Here is a 16,694-nt window from a genome sequence, read left to right on the forward strand (position 1 = left end):
TTTTGAAGTGACCAACCTCAGTGAAGTCTGTGATTGAACAAATCTTGAGAACCACTGTTGTGGTCTTTGTTGAGTGGGAGGTGGGATGGTTCCCAAAGAGAAAAACATGGGAGAAGCATCCTTAGTGCCAACTACCAGGAGCCTCGAAAGACAGCTGAAGGGGGTGACTGAGAAGAATTAGGAAAAGGGAAAGTGGTTCAGAGGGAACTAGTAGGAGGGGTGTCCCATCTTTCTTGTTCTCCACCCTCTTTCTAGAAGGTATTCCTTCTTTGTATTCTCCATATCCTGGTGATTACAGAATTCCACTTCTCTTTTCAGTTTAAATCAACTGAATGTCTGCCATTTACCAGGCTCTGTACCAGGTGCTCTAATGATGTTATCTCCTGCAATCCTGTGTTGAACCTGCAGTGCACAGAGTGGAGTGAGTCACTCCTTCAGTCATGGCATGTTCACTTCATTGCTTCCTGTCAGGCCATCTTTCTTTCTTTCTTTTTTTAAAAATTTTAATTTTATTTTTTATTATGTCCAATTAGTCCCCTTTCAATGCATTTTATTATCCTGTTTCATCCTTACCTCTTCTCATTTCCTGTCCTCACTGGAGGTGCTTGCTTTAGTGTATTTAAGAAATGCTCTTCTAGTCCATGTTCTATATTTGTTTTAGGTACATTCTCCATTCAACCACTACAGTGTCCAATTATGTGTGCATTTTAATTTTTATTTTTTTAATTTAATTTTATTTTTTCAGTGCTCCAAGATTGTTTATGCACCACACCCAGTGCTCCATGCAATATGTGCTCTCTTTATACCAACCACCAGGTTCACCTATCCCCCACCCACCTCCCCTCCAAAACTCGCAGTTTGTTTCTCAGAGTCCACAGTCTCTCATGGTTTGTCTCCCCCTCCGATTTCCCCCAATTTTCTTTTCCTTTCCTTCTCCTAATGTCCTCTGTGCTATTCCTTACACAAGTAAGTGAAACCACGTGATAATTGATTCTCTCTGCTTGACTTATTTCACGCAGCATAATCTCCTCCAGTCCCATCCATGCTGATCCAAAAATTGGGTATTCATCCTTTCTGATGGAGGCATAATATTCCATTGTATATATAGACCATATCTTCTTTATCCATTTATCTGTTGAAGGGCATCTTGGCTCTTTCCACAGTTTGGCTGTTGTGGACATTGCTGCCCATGAATCCTGGGGTGAATATGGCCCTTCTTTTCACTACATCTGTAACTTTGGGGGAAACATCAGCAGTGCGGTTGCAGGATAATAGGGTAGCTCTATTTTTAATTTCTTCTGGAATCTCCACACTGCACCAACTTGCATTCCCAGCAACAGTGTAAGAGGGTTTCCCTTTCTCCATATCCTCTCCAACACTTATTTACTGTCTTGTTAATTTTGGCCCTTCTGACTGGTGTAAGGTGGTATCTCAATGTGGTTTTGATTTGAATCTCCCTGATGACTAATGATGGTGAGCGTTTTTTCATGTGTTTGTTGGCCATTTGCATGTCTTCTTTGGAGAAGTGTCTGCTCGTGACTTCTGCCCATTTTTTGACGAGATTATCTGGTTTTTGAGTGTTGAGTTTGAGGAGTTCCTTATAGATCTTGGATATCAGCCCTTTGTAGTGTCATTTATGAATATCTTAATTATGCTAAGATTGTGCGTTAGGGGGTCCCTGGGTGGCTCAGCGGGTTAAAGCCTCTGCTTTCATCTCAGGTCATGATCCTAGGATCCTGGGATGAGCCCCACATCGGGCTCTCTGCTTAGCAGGGAGCCTGCTTCCTCCTCTCTTTCTCTCTGCCTGCCTTTCTGCATACTTGTGACCTCTGTCTGTCAAATAAATAAATAAAATCTTAAAAAAAAAAAGATTGTGCTTCAGGATGGTGCCCCAGTGACACTCCCACCAGCAGTGTGTTAGTTTTTATCTTCTTATGGAATTCTCATGCTGATCAGTGAGGGAAGTCAAGTAAGGATCCTAGTGGATGAGAAGATGGAGGCTTAGAATTTAAGCCAATTACCCAAGTTCCTGTCATCACAAGGAAGGGCCAGGTCTCACATACAGCATTTCTGACCAATGTTTATTGTTCTTATCTCTATAGTATCTAGCACTAACTGTTCCAAATGAGGCATCTGTAGACAAAGATGTTATTATTGTTATTGTCTTGAGTCTTGCATTTCTAGATGCCTGGTCTAACTCAGTAAGCCTAGGAACCACCATGTGTTAGCACCAGCATGAATGAGGGTATCTAATTAGAATCATAGCATGTCAGTGTGAATCATATGGGATAAAATTGTTTGTTTGCATTGTCTCATGAAGGCTAGGAGTTTTAGTGGATGATTTTGAGTGTGCATATTTATAAAGACTAATTTATTTTCAGTGTTTTGGTTACTCGACCATTTTCAATATTAAGTACAAGGTAGATTTGTACTCAACCCACATTGTTTGTTAGGCACTGAGCTACATACTTACAGACATCATTTCACTTACTTCTCACAACTGCCCTGTGAGGGATTTACTTTTACTCCCATTTGACTGTTGTGGAAACTGGAGCTCAGTGAGGAAAACTAATTTTCCCAGAGTCACTGGGTATGAGATTGAGGTATGATTTGAACCTGTATAGTCTACCTGCAGAACCTTACTCCTTACTAATCAACTGTGCTGCCTTTCTGTGAAGGAAGGTTTTAGAATCTCTTCCCCTTGAACTTGAGGACAATTCTTGTCAGTGGATGGTTTAGAGCATCATGGGAAGTGCAGGGCTTGTGGACAAGAAACTCCAGAATAAGAGAATCTAACATTTGAAAGTGTCCCCAGATATATACATTATGTGTCCCTTTGTTCCCCAAGGTGAGAACTTCTGATTTAGGATATCCTACCTGGATTATTGGGCCTGAGCATGATGCCTTCAAAAAGTAGGGATTCTCTGACTAGGTGTGGGTGGTTGGTTGCCCATAACTCTAGGCAGTCTGATATTTTTAAACAAGTATCCTCAAAGGCAAATGATTCTTTATCACCTGTGTGACTCAGACCTGCCATGAATGGTGTGCAGTCAAGGTTTTATCATAGTTAGTTTTCCCTTCACACTATCCATTTTTCTTCCCTTGGTAATACCATGTATATCTCTACCTGAGATATAGGTATAGGTATATCTCTACCTGAGCCTGAATTATAAAGATTGCTACAAATTATGTACCTCAATGTCTACTAGATCATAATTCTGGATTATGGCTTCTTTCAGTTTTCTTTTCTCAGCATGGTCATTTGTCCAACAAATATTCATTGAGTACCTACTTCACAGTCTGATGGAGGAGACCAGCAGCTAACCTGGAATTCTGACACATTAGGATCAATGGCACATGGGGGAAACCCAGTGCTAGGAGAGCACATTGGAAGGGCACCATAAGCATCAGGGAAGGCTTCCTGAGGAAGCCATTGCTGATCTGTGAACTGAAAGAGAAGTGGGGATAGCTACATGAAGGGGCCAAAAAGGCAGTAGAATCAAGGGAACAGTATGATTGTCAAATTCTACAGATGGAGCAGGAACTGGGCATGGGATGGGGCTGGAGGAACAAGCACAGGTCATATTATAAACAAAAGAAGAATATGAAGGAAGGACAGTGTGGAACCATGGATGGTATGAAGCTTGATTGTGGGTTCAGGACACCTCAACTAGTGTAGAAAGATTCCATAAATTAAGAATTGACACTCGTTATCTATCTCCTGTGCTTGTTGGTAAACCATAGCATTGGAACATCGGAACTGGTGAGTAGTGAATAAGGAGTCTAGAAAGATTTGTAGACAGAAGGTCTGGCCCATAACCCAGGGGTTCTTTTTCATCACCTGTAAAGTAGACTTTCCAATTTTAATTTGATGTTTCTGCCTTTAAAAACTTCTGAGAACATTTCTTAAAACTCTCTTAAAACTGAAGCCTGAGTAGGGAGAAGAATGGGGCCTGCCTGAGTTTGTTTTCTCTCTTCTCCACTTTTCATTTCCTGGGCATTGCTGTGAATTGTTCATCCAGAGCCTTGCTCCCCTTGTGGAGGGAGCCATTTGAAGAAAAGAAGTGAGGGAGGGGTAAGAGGGAATCACACAAACTACTTCACAAATAGCTCACTCCAACTGTCGTCTGAATGTTTTCTTAATGAAGGAATTCAGTGTGTGGGTTGGGACACCTCAAATAGTGTAGAAAGATTCCATACGTTAAGAATTGACACTCATTATCTATCTCCTGTTCTTTTTGGTCAATCATATAACAAGCACACAATCCTGTGTGTGATTCCCTCTTACCCCTAGTGTCAGTTTCTATGATTTTTGGGATGCGACAAGTTACACGTGACCTTTGATTTTCGGTTGTTTGGTTGAAGACCATTGTTCAGTAAAAATGTATTGTTTTCATAGGCATTCTGGAAGGATAGCATGTACCCAAAGAAATAGGAAGCAGCGGCTTTGAAACCTGAGCAACGGACCTCGGCAACCCCAATCCAACTTGGCTTAACTCAGCCTCACTGATCCAGATCCGACACTCTTGGCTCCAGGGGCCTGCTACAGCTCCCTAATCCTTAGAATCTTCTTCAGTTCCTCTAGAATGCTGCGTCAGGCACTTCGCAGGTTTGGTCAAAAGCTGGTAAGCAGACGTCCACTGGAGAAAGAAGTATATGAGTTTGAATTTGGCAAAAAGCTAAGGACTCTGGATTTAGTGGCCCTGGGTGTGGGCAACACAGTGGGTGTTGGTATATACTTCCTGGCTAATGAGGTGGCCAGGAATCAAGCAGGACCATCCATTGTGATCTGCTTTTTGGTGGCAGGTCTAACATCACTGTTGGCTGGGCTGTGCTATGCGGAGTTTAGTGCCCGGGTTCCCCATTCTGGCTCTGCATATCTCTACAGCTACATCACTTTAGGTGAACTCTGGGCTTTCATCTCTGGCTGGAATATCATCCTCTCCCTTGTTGTTGATGTATTCATTGTGGTCCAGGCCTGGATCTTAACTTTTGACATCTTCAATGGGAACCACATCTCTGAGACCCAGCAAGAGATCATCTCACAGTATGTTCCCCAAGTCACTGCAGAAAATCTACGCTACTTTTTTGTCATCTTTCTGGTTTTGGTCTTGGAACTGCAATCTACGAGTTGGAGTGGGTTTGTCATAGTTTTCAGACTGTTCACATTGGTGAAGGTTTTGGTTCTCAGCTTTTTCATCATCTCTGGCTTCATGAAGGGGGACTTGCACAACTGGAAACTCACAGAAGAGGACTACATACAGGCTGGACTCAACGGCACCTCTAGCTTGGGCCCTCTGGGCTCTGGAGGATTTGTCCCTTTTGGCTTTGAGGGCATTCTCCGTGGATCAGCTACCTGTTTCTATGCATTTATAGGTTTTGGCATTATTGTTACCAGAGTCAGAAAATCACACAATCCCCAGCGTTCCATCCCCAGAGGCATTGTGATTTCACAGCTCATCTGCTTTTTGCTATATTTTGGTGTCTCTGTGGCACTTACACTCATGGTTCCTTACTACCAGCTTCGACCTGGGAGCACCTTGCCTGAGGCATTTCTTCATATTGGCTGGGTCCCTGCCTATTATGTTCTAGCTTTTGCAATTTTCTGTAGTATTCTTGTCAACACCTATTGGGGCTTTATGTTCCGTATACATCGGAGGATACGCATGATGGCAGAGGACAACATCTTGTTCCCTTTTCTTGCCAGGATCCATACTAACACATATGCCCGTATCATATCCACTGTGACCTTTGGCAGTATTGCAACAATCATGGTATTCTTCTTTGGACTCACTGATCTTCTGCACTTCACATCATTTGAGGCCTTGATATCTTATTCGCTGGTAGCTCTTTGTGTTCTCATCATCAGGTATCAGCCTGAGAGGAGGAAGGAGGAAAATCAACCAGAAGTGCAGGAAGAGAATGGGCAAATTGAAACAAAATTACAGGAAGAGAATGAGGAAAACGAAACAGAGGTGCAACAGGAGAATGGGGGAAATGAAATACAGGTGCAGGGGAAAACTGCACATGCAATAGAGAAGCTGACTCTCAGGAGACTATTTTTTCCAGGCAGCTCCACCCCCACTCCACTCTCTGGCCAGATTGTCTATGTTTGCTCCTCACTGCTTGTTCTGCTGCTGATTCTCCTCTGCCTGGTGCTGGCCCACTGGCCAAGTCTGCTTTCTGGAGACCCAGTGCCGGTTTCCATGGTTGTGCTGCTCCTGGTGCTCATCACTGGGATCACTGGGGTCATCTGGAGACAGCCACAGAGCTCCACTCGCCTTCAATTTAAGGTCCCTGCTGTGCCTCTCCTCCCACTCTTGAGCATCTTTGTGAATGTTTGCCTTATGATGCAGATGTCAGCTGTCACCTGGGCCTGGTTTGGTGTCTGGATGCTGATTGGGTTTGCTCTCTACTTTGGCTATGGGATCCAGCAAAGCCTGGTTACTTGATCCCACTTAAAGGCCCAAACTGTAGGCTCAACAGTGAACTCAGAAGTACCAGTACATATTTGGCTTGACATCATCACCGGTGAATGCAGACTGGCTCCCCTACACAATAATGGGGAGTACTCTTGAGCACATGGAAAGCTAGGGCTCCTATGAGATACTGGTGGGGGAATACTAATAGAGCTTTGTATTTATGATATAGTAAAGGATGTGCCTTTGCTCTTCCCCCCTCCTTTTTTCTTACTTTCTACTTTAAAAAAATATTTTATTTATTGATTTGATAGAGAGAGAGACAGCTATAGAGGGAACATAAGCAGGAGACATGGCAGGCAGAGGGAGAAGCAGGCTTCCCACAGAGCAGAGAGCCTAATGCAGGGATCAAGCCCATGACCTGGGTTCATGACCTGAACTGAAGGCAGATGCTTAACTAACTGAGCCACTCAGGCACCTGTAATTTCTACTTTACCTTTGTGTCCATAGTTGCTCACTGGCTTTTACAAAAGTAGTATTAAAAGAAACTTGAAACACATGTTTTCATTTTCCTTGGTTAAATATCCACAGGGAAGGAGGTGGCTAGCTGGCTTAGTCAGTAGAGTATGCCTCTTGCTCTGAGGCTGGTGAGTTTGAGCTCCTCATTGGCTGTAGAGATCACTTAAGAAAATATTCAGTAGCAGAATTACTGGATCATAAGGTAGTGCTGTGTTAAATTTTTTGAGGACTCTCCACACTGTTTCCCACAATGCCTGCTCCAATTGACTTTGCCACCAACAGTGCATGAGGATTTCCTTTTCTCCATATCTTTGGCAACACTTGTTATTCTTGTCTTTTTGATTTTAGCCATCCTGACAGGTATAAAGCCAAATCTGGTTGCACTGTTAAAAAAGAGTTTAATAGGTTTAATTTTTTAATGTTCAGTTAGCTAACATATAGTACATTTCTATTTCCCTGATGATTAGTAATACCAAGCGTCTTTTCTTGTGTCTGTTGGCCATCTGTATATCTTCTTCAGAAAAGTATCTATTCAGGTCCCCTGCTCATTTTTTAATCGGATTTTTTGTTTTTTGGTATTGAGTTGTGTATATTCTTTACATACTTTGAGTATTAACCCCTTACTGTAAATCATTTGCAAATATCTTCTCCTATTCAGTAGGTTGCCTTTTTTTGTTATTGATGGTTTCCTTTTCTGTGCAAAAGCATTTTTGTTTCATGAATTTGAAAATACATATGCACCCCATGTTTATTGCAGCATTATTTCCAATAGCCACCCAAACGTCCATTAATAGATGAATGGATAAAGAAGATGTGGTCTATATGTATATACAATGGGCTATTACTCAGCCATAAAGAAGAATGGAATCTTTCCATTTGTAACAACATGGATGGACTGGATGGATATAATGCTTATTGAAATATGTCAGTCTGAGAAAAGCAAATGCCGTATATTTTCATTCTTATGTAGAATTAAAGACATAAGAAAATTAAGATGAAAAAGGAAAAAGGACAAACAGCAATACCAAAATACAAACAAACAAATAAACCAAAACCACAACAACCTAGTTCCCTAAATAAAGGGAACAAACTCATGGTTGCCAAAAGGGAGATGGGTTGGGGAATGAGTGATTTAAATAAAGGGAATTAAGAGTACACTAATCTTGATGAGTCCTGAGAAATGTGTAGAATTGTTGAACCATTGTATTGTGCACCTGTGAGTAATAATACCTGCCCTTAAGATGCTTATATTGGAATCAAGGGGTAAAGCATAGCTGTCACACAAAGTAGAATGTTGTCATAGGTAATATACAAATAGAGTGTCTTGGGAATTCAGAGTGGAGGATGATCAGTGTGGCTGGCACAGAAGTGAGAGTTGATGGTAAAATCAGAGAACACTTTATAGAGGAATGGCTATTGAGTTGGGATTTGCCACATCTGGGTGGCAGGGAGAGATTGTAGGCAGTGAGAACACCAGGATGAAAAGCACAGGAAAATGAAGCTGTTTTCAGAGCGCACTGATCAGGCTGTGTAGCTGGAGTCTTGGCTGTGTGAGGGGACAACAGAGCATGCAAAAGTGGATTGGAAACCAGAGCTTTCCCCTGAGCACAGAGCACTTAGCGTATGAGGCCACTGTCATGCTGAAAATGGAATGCAGAAAAAGAATGTTGATACTTCTTTTAGCAACTTCTGCATTCTTGGACTTTAAAGTTTCTCTACTGTTGTCTGCTTTAGTTGACCTGCTCAGAAAGTACACAGCTGAGAGCCACGTGTCCTGGGTTCTCGTCCTGTTTCCACCACTAAGTAGCAACGTGACCTTGAACAAGGTGTTCAGTTTTTTTCTAGGCTCTGCTTCTTTATGTGTAACGGGAGAGGTCACAGCTGGATATTTCTCATGTTCCCTTTCCTTAAAAAATTCTAGGATTTTCTCTGGTTCTTCTGTCCTGTTATTCTCTTAACTAGGTCTCCATACTGCATATGATCCAAACCAGCATCCTGCCTACTTTTCACTACAACCCATTGTTGGAGCTGTAGAGGTTCAATAAATAACACCCGATCTCCCTCTCCTGTGTTTGGAACTTATTGATAATCATGACATCAGTGACATAGCTGATTAAACCATCAGCTGTAGATGTGCAGCTTACTTGGCTTGCTAATGTGTCATCACTGCCTTTGACAGTCTTCTCATCACAAGAAGTGCTGAGTATTCCTGGTCTACCACCACAGGAAAGAGTTTGTTTTATTAATTCTCCTGTATGAGCATGCTGGATTGCGTGTGTCCAGTGGGCAGGTTCATTGTGGACAAAAAAAGAAAACCAACAAAATATTGGAAGAAGGTAACCAGGTATGCTCAGTGTTATGTCTTCACTTCAATAAGCATTCATTAATCATTAATCATTCATTAATCATATCAAGGTCCCAGTGAGAGAGAGCCCTGTGGAGAGTGGACAGGAATAGTACTCTGCTCAGAGGTGCTCAAACCTCAGGGGATGCCATGACACCCATAGGGCTTGTGGAGACAGATTGCTGGGCACCGTCCCCAGTGTTTGGAATTCAGGAGGTCTGGGTGGGGCCCAGAACTTGAACTTCTAACAAGTTCCCAGGTGATGCTGATACTGCTGGTCCAGGGACCACCCGTTGAAAACCAGAGCTCCAGCTAAAACTCTTCACGTGTAAAGCTGAAGTGAGGGAAACAAAGGCACCCTTTGTACACTCACCTTCATTTAATGAAGATTTAGATTAAAATACCATTGTTAATACTGTCATAGTGGGTAAATCATAATGAATCATTTCATAATTATATGTATAGCAAATTCATACCATGTGCACTTAAATATCTTACAATTTTTTATGTCAATTTTCCCTCAATAATTCTGAAATTTAAATAGCATACCACAGTTAATTGTGTCTTTCTTTTCCCTCTTTTTGTTTTTTTTCTTTGCTCCTGATTATAGACCCTAGGCACGTAGTGTATCTTGTTCACTCCCAGAGCCTCCAGCCAGGGGCCAGGCATCTAATGAGCATTTAATAAACTCATGTTAAATTGAATTGAGACTTATGTATTTCCTTGGTTCAGAAAATTCTGCTTTCCTTCAGGCTAACAGTGTGCTCTACCTTTAAAACTCTCTTCTGGAAGATGTCCTCAACAGACAGCATTTCTGTTTTATTCAGAAAGTTGCCTGTATCCAGCATCTAAAACTTTGCCCAGGCATTTCTAGTTTTGCCATTGGGTGGCTACGCTTGAATGCTGATGCCTGTCCTGTCTGTTCCATCCCTGTGGGAATAGATTCTACATTTTCTCTTGATCCAATAGTAAGAACAGTGTTGTTCATTTAAAGCGCAACAGAGAAACTACATCTCTGGGGCAGGAGAATGCATGACATGACCCGCCCTGGCCCTGCTCCATCTCTTGCCATAGAATGTGGGGAGGGGATGGAAGGAGTGAAATTGATAGAAGGCCCAACCAGCTCTACCTAATTCTAGGGAATCCCTAAAGATAGACTGGCTCCAGTGAGGGCACAAGAGGCATCCTTCTCGACGCAGTCAGTTTTATGTTTTGGTATAGGAGGGCCAGCGCTTTTCTACTGTAATTATACATGAGCCTAACCCGGGAAGGAGACAGGGAAGATACTTTTTTACTTGCTGGATTTCTTATCTTCCCAAAGGATGAAGGTGGCTCCAGGGAAGAATGCCAGAGGCAAGATTCCCCATATACTTACCCATTCATTTAGATTCCTTTTTGAGGGACTGGTACAAAAATCTTCTGAAAGCACCTACAATTCTTTGGGGAGAGAGAATTTATACCCCTACATGGGGAGGAAAATAGGCTGAAATCGGAGGATTCATAACTGGATTGAAATTGAGGCATTGTTATTCTGGAAGAGAAGGTATGAGTTGAAACTGAGAAAGAGGTATTTGTCAAGTACACTTCCTGGAGAAGGTTGTCTATGGAGGAATTTGGGAAATAAAAGACAGGTGTGCTGGAAAAGAAATGGGACAGTAATTCTAGGCACATGAAACTTTAAGAGTTGTGAAAGAATGAGACTCTTATGAAGCATGTGTTTATACATTTGAAGGGAATTTAAGAGTCCAGTTTATATTATGTGTTGCATATTGTGCCACAGAGTGACATTCTTTTTTTTTTTTTTTTTTTTTTTTTTTTTTTTTTTTTTTTTTTGACTTTTATAAACATATATTTTTTATATACATATATTTTTATCCCCAGGTCTGTGAATCACCAGGTTTACACACTTCACAGCACTCACCAAATCACATACCCTCCCCAATGTCCATAATCCCACCCCCTTCTCCCCAACCCCCTCCCCCCGGCAACCCTCAGTTTGTTTTGTGAGATTAAGAGTCACTTATGGTTTGTCTCCCTCCCAATCCCATCTTGTTTCATTTATTCTTCTACCCACTTAAGCCTCCATGTTGCATCACCACTTCCTCATATCAGGGAGATCATATGATAGTTGTCTTTCACAGAGTGACATTCTTGAATCAGGAAGTGATAAGATAGGATTCTCATTGTCACTAGAAGATAGAGAGAAGGGTGTGGACAGATGTACTCTTCCTGGGAGACAGTTGTAGCACCTGCTGCAGTCATCTATACCATGCTCTTCAAAGTGTGGTCCGTGGACCTGCAGCCAGGATGTCCCCTGGGAACTTCTTAGAAATGCAGACTCCTAGGCCCCCATGCAACGTGCTGAATCAGAATCTGCATTTTTAACCAGCTCCAAGTGATTGGTAAGGTCTTTTAGGTTTGAGAAATACCTACAGCCATCTGGCCTCAGATGGGCACTATGGAAGGTGTGAGAACTTTGGAACTGGGAACACAAGAGGAGGGGCCTATGCTGGGGAGTTGAATTTGGGGAAGAGGGAGAAGTGTGGGGTCTGACTGCCTGCCTGTCTCCAGGACTCCCATACCAGTCACTATGGCAGGGTTTAGCACTCTGCCCACTGTGGGTAAAAAGCTTGTGGTGCCCTCAATCACGTCTGCCTGGTTCTCAGGTCTCCTCTGGGGCAAACATTGGGTGGGTGGTGACTGCTGCCAATTCTACTTCCCCTCCTTCATATGATGGCCTGAAAGGGCCTAGGGAGATCATATTAGTCATGCTCTGACTCACAGTTGTACTGTCCCTTAATCAAATGAGTGATAACCTGATGATACTGATTGAGGAGGCTGTGGAGGTTGGGGGATAAAAAATGAATTCTTAACTATCTGTCCCAGAAATTAAGCAACTTTCATCTTTCAAAAGATTTCAGGAAAGACAAAATATCTACGTAAGGGGCTATACCATACTAGGGACAAAATTATTCTTTTTAAGGGATCATTGATGATTTTTAATTGGTTAATAACAAAGTATATAGATCAGTAATTCCAGACACCTGGATTGATGGGCAGTAGAACAATGTTACCAGGTGGGCATTGGAGAATTTTCTTTTCTTCTTTTAATTTTTTTTTTTTTGAAAGAGAGAAAACAAAGAAGTTGGGGGAGGAGGGTCAGAGAGAGGGAGAAGCAGATCTCCCACTGAGCATGGAGCCTGATATTGGTCTCAGTCCCAGGATCCCATACCGTGACCCGAAACAACCCCAGTTGACTCAGCCACCCAGGTGCCTCCACTGGAGAATTTTCATAGCCTTTCAAGGGTTTGTGTAACTCATCCCCAATAAGAAGAGGTCAGTATCAATAATAATAAACAATAAATAAATAAATAAATAGAAAATAAATAAATAATAAATAATAATAAACAGAAGCCAGTATTAAAGGAAAATAGATGGAGATTGAACATAAGGAAGAATTTTCTGAGATCAGAGGGTGATGGGGGACATGGGAGGGCTCAGGCTCTGTGGCCTTGTGCATGGCTGTCTCACTTGGTTGTGGAATGCCTCTGATGGGCTCCTGCCCAGAAACAGGGAACTAGACACAATGAATCTCATAATCTTTGTTATCCCACAAATTATCCAGTCAACTTCTTAAATGAGAGAATGGGATGGATGTGTAGAGTATGTAGGTGGTGAAGCATGGGGGTGATGAATGACAGAAGAAAAAACACAGTCTTCTTAGAGCACTGAAATCTGCCACCAGTTCTCCTAACACTCCTAAAGAATATATTGAACATTAGGACTCAAACAGACTTTGAGGGTTACCGGTCCTTCCTCTCTCCCTGTATTCATCTTGTGTCATAGGAGATTGTAAAAGCTCCTAAGGGTAAGGAACATCTCTCTCATGCATTACTTCTTCTATGTCCACAGCCCCAGAGTGATGATGATGATTATATAGCTACAATTTGCTGAGTACTCCAAGCACTTTATGTAATCACCTATTTTATACAATGTTGAATGACATGAGTAGTGTTGTGCTCATTCTACAAAAGCTGAAACTAAGGCTCAGAGAGGTTCAGTCATTTGTGCAAAGTGAATAGTAGTGAAGCTTGGATTTGTACAAAATTTGAGCAAAGTCTTGTACCTGCAACCCCTGAGCTATACTCTGCATGGAGTCTCAGTGAGGGCCTGCTCAGTGAGGGCCTGCTGATCGCTGAAACTTGATGGCATAGAGGTAACTGAAAGACAGTGGATAATTTCCAATAATGAATAATGAGAAAACATTTTCTATGTGTTTTGTGGCATGTAGTCAGAGACATATTTGGTGACACATGCAGCTCATACTCAGATAATCTCTCCTGGGCCCCACCCTGTGGTCAGGAGCCTGGAAAGGGGACAATGCTGGGTACATATCATCATAAATTTCCTCATTGAAAGTCATGTGTATGCCAACTATGTGGACATTTTTGTTTGAAATTTGAGTAGAAATATGCATCAAGGAGTGGGGTATGTTTCTCTTCGTATGTCTATAGACATGAGCATATTTTTAGACTTAGTGGGTATCATGAGTGTGTGTGTGTGTGTGTGTGTGTGTAGATGTGTGTATGTGTGTGTGTGTGTGCAGGTACACAAACCCTGAAGGTTTCAACCAGCACTAAGGAACCAGGAGCCTTCCTACCCTGGCCATGCTTGGTGTGTTTCTCCCAAACCCTGATATTTATTTTCCATCACCTCTCAAGGAAACCCTAATAAGTTTCCTTCTGAGAAGTTCATGGCTAAGATGCTGGGCTGCTATGGAGCCCTAACCATTTGCTACAGTTAGAAGAGGTTCATAGAGAAAGCGCAACAGCAGCCGCAATGAAACCGCTCCTGTGTTTTACCCTTTAACTTCATACACAGCTGCAGTTACAGGCACACCCCCCACATGAACACCTCCTCTCCCCTACAACTTCCTCAGGGAAAGTCCTGGGAGAAGCCACTGTATTTACCTCTTCCCTTCCAAGTGGGACTCTCTCTTGGAGCCACATCAGGAAGAGGACAATTAAAAATTGTGCTCATTAAGGAATAGAGTGGAGATTCTGAGAAACTGGTTATTTGTGGAGCTAATTTCATAAAATGCAGTGAGCTCTGACAGAAACAATGACAGTAAGAGGAGTTGAATGTCTCTGTTTCCTTCTTGAGAAACCTGAAGCAAAGCTCCTAGAAGCAGGAGGCAGGACCTGCATGTGGTTTGAAGGCAGACACAGCCCAAGAAGCCCCTCCTCCACCTGCCCCCACCAGTGCTTGGCAGATTGTTTTGTGAGCGATTTTTATGACAAACTTTACTTTACATCCTACACTCTTGTCCAGAGAAGGAGGAAATATAGATATTTATGGACATCTTGTGTCAGAAGATCTAGGAAAATTGACTATGAAGATGGAAGGAGGAGGGGTGTCTCCTTTTCCCTGGGTATGCAAATTACTTAAGTTAATTTGTGTAGCATGTGCTTTTCTGTGCTTTGTGATCTTCTCAGGAATGAGATTAAGAAATCCTTTCATTCTTGCTAAAGAACTCAGTTGGGACAAGAGGAGATGAAAGTTATATAGATGGAGACATAATGGGTACCCTTTCTATTCTACTTTATTGCCCCTTCAGTAAGATTAGGTGCAAGAGAAGTGAGGAGATATGGACCCTAAGCTGGGACCCAGGTCCTGCCTCCTGTCTTCTGTATTCAAAGCCTCCAGATCCTGTAGTTTTATCTTAAGTTTCACGGATCCTTGCATTTTACTCTCTCATGATGAACAGAAATTTAATATCAAACGATGCCCAAAGTGAAGAAATCCTTCTCAGTAGCAATGCCTTTCCCTGGAATTCTGTCCTCCCAATCTCTGACTACTGAAATCATCAATCATCAATCAGTCTTCAAGGTCCACTATAAATGTTACCTCTGCCTACGCCTTTCTGGATTATCTGCCTCTGAAGAAATTTATTTCCTTTGATCTCTCCTACTCCTTTGTGTCACTCTCACCATAGTGGTCTCTCTGCACTGTGTTCAGCAGTAGTTACCCTGTGTCTTCTCTTTCTCCCTCACTCACCTGTAAGCTTCTGGAGTGGGGAGACTGTGCCCTGTATATTTTTATATTCTCTCCATTCAGCTTAATACATACCTATAGAATTGCTAAATAACTTTCTTGTGTGGTATAAAATGGGGAAAGAGCCCATGAAGAGATGTGTGGAAGGAGAGGTACTATAAAAACTGAGAAAGGATAATTACTGTGACTGTAGGTCTGCACATGATGCTTTCAGGTATGGATCATCTTATTAGGAATATGTTATGTAGGATTTATTCCCACATAACATATTTAGTCATTGTTCATTATTTCTCCCATTGAAATACAGAGCTTTTCCTAGAGGGATATAGACAATAAGCTAGAAAACAAATATAATGTTCAATAATTCCAGAGTGTATAAACCCACAAAGGAAATCAACAGGGCCTCATGAACAAGAGTAACAGGGAATTTTGTTTAGACAGTAAGGCTAGGACCGTCCTTTATAGTCACTGTCATATATTTACCCTACTATGATTATGAGTTAATTCAGTTTCTAACCCGAAGAACAATAACAATAAAATCTGAAGGAGAATAAAAGCCTTCCCACCAGGGTGTGTGTTTGTCAACCCAAGCTTAGGATTGGTTCCTTCTTTGGTCCAACTCCCAACCTCCCCCTTGTTTTGGGAAGAGAGGAAGTCAGGGCCCTCCCCTTGCCTCAGGATGGACCCTGTCCCCCCTTCTCCCGCCTAGGAGTCTGCAGACAAAACAGGGATTAAGAGGTTTGGTCTTGCTGGAGACTTGGAGACAGATCAAGGTAGAGGCCTCTAAAATAATGCCCCAGGATGCGAGGAGCTGGGCAAGAGATGGAGGCAGAAGTTCACAAAGAGACTAACTGTTGTCACAGAGACCCCCTCTCACCTCCCAGCACAGTCTCAGTGTGTTCTGGGCTCTGTTCTCTTTGGGGGAGCTGCTCAGTGCTTTTGGGCTTGACTTTAGAGACCACCTGACCCTGGTCATCCCTGGTTCCTTGCTCCAAGGCTGAAGCCAACCCAGGCTGTGAGGAGCAGACAGTCCCCCAGTATCCCAGCAGCCTCAGCTAACTCGTTCATTGCCTGGGTCTTCCTTCCCTTTCCTCTCCCACTCCTCCAGGGACAGGTTGGAAGTGCTCCTTTCGATCTCTTGCAGAGCAGGGGTTCCATTCAGAAAGGCTTGGTGGGGGGGTTAAAGGTAAGAGGAATCTGAGACCTGAAGCTTTTACAGCCACTAACCCTCTCCTGACCCTGCTTCCTGTTGGGATAACATGTTTTGGGTGTGCAAACTATAGTTATACTAAGAAAGATTAGTAATTATGTGGGCTCAGGGTGCTGGCTGAAGTTTAAAGATGACTAGGTTGACTGCT

At 42.5% G+C, this 16,694-nt stretch overlaps 1 protein-coding gene across 3 annotated transcripts in view; it reads left to right on the top strand.

Annotated features, from left to right (window-relative positions):
- The window catches only part of LOC131838970 (cationic amino acid transporter 3-like), a 39,720-nt gene extending 32,960 nt beyond the window's left edge, over window positions 1-6,760 (top strand). For all 3 annotated transcript variants that reach the window (XM_059185896.1, XM_059185897.1, XM_059185898.1), the window contains one exon: window positions 4,400-6,760. In XM_059185896.1, the coding sequence (XP_059041879.1) occupies window positions 4,587-6,452 (1,866 nt within the window). In that variant the 5' untranslated portion in view covers window positions 4,400-4,586 and the 3' untranslated portion in view covers window positions 6,453-6,760. The remainder of the gene's footprint in view (window positions 1-4,399) is intronic.
- The last annotated feature ends 9,934 nt before the right edge of the window (window positions 6,761-16,694 follow it).

This window comes from Mustela lutreola, chromosome 8, assembly GCF_030435805.1.
Source record: "Mustela lutreola isolate mMusLut2 chromosome 8, mMusLut2.pri, whole genome shotgun sequence".
NCBI classification, from domain to species: domain Eukaryota; kingdom Metazoa; phylum Chordata; class Mammalia; order Carnivora; family Mustelidae; genus Mustela; species Mustela lutreola.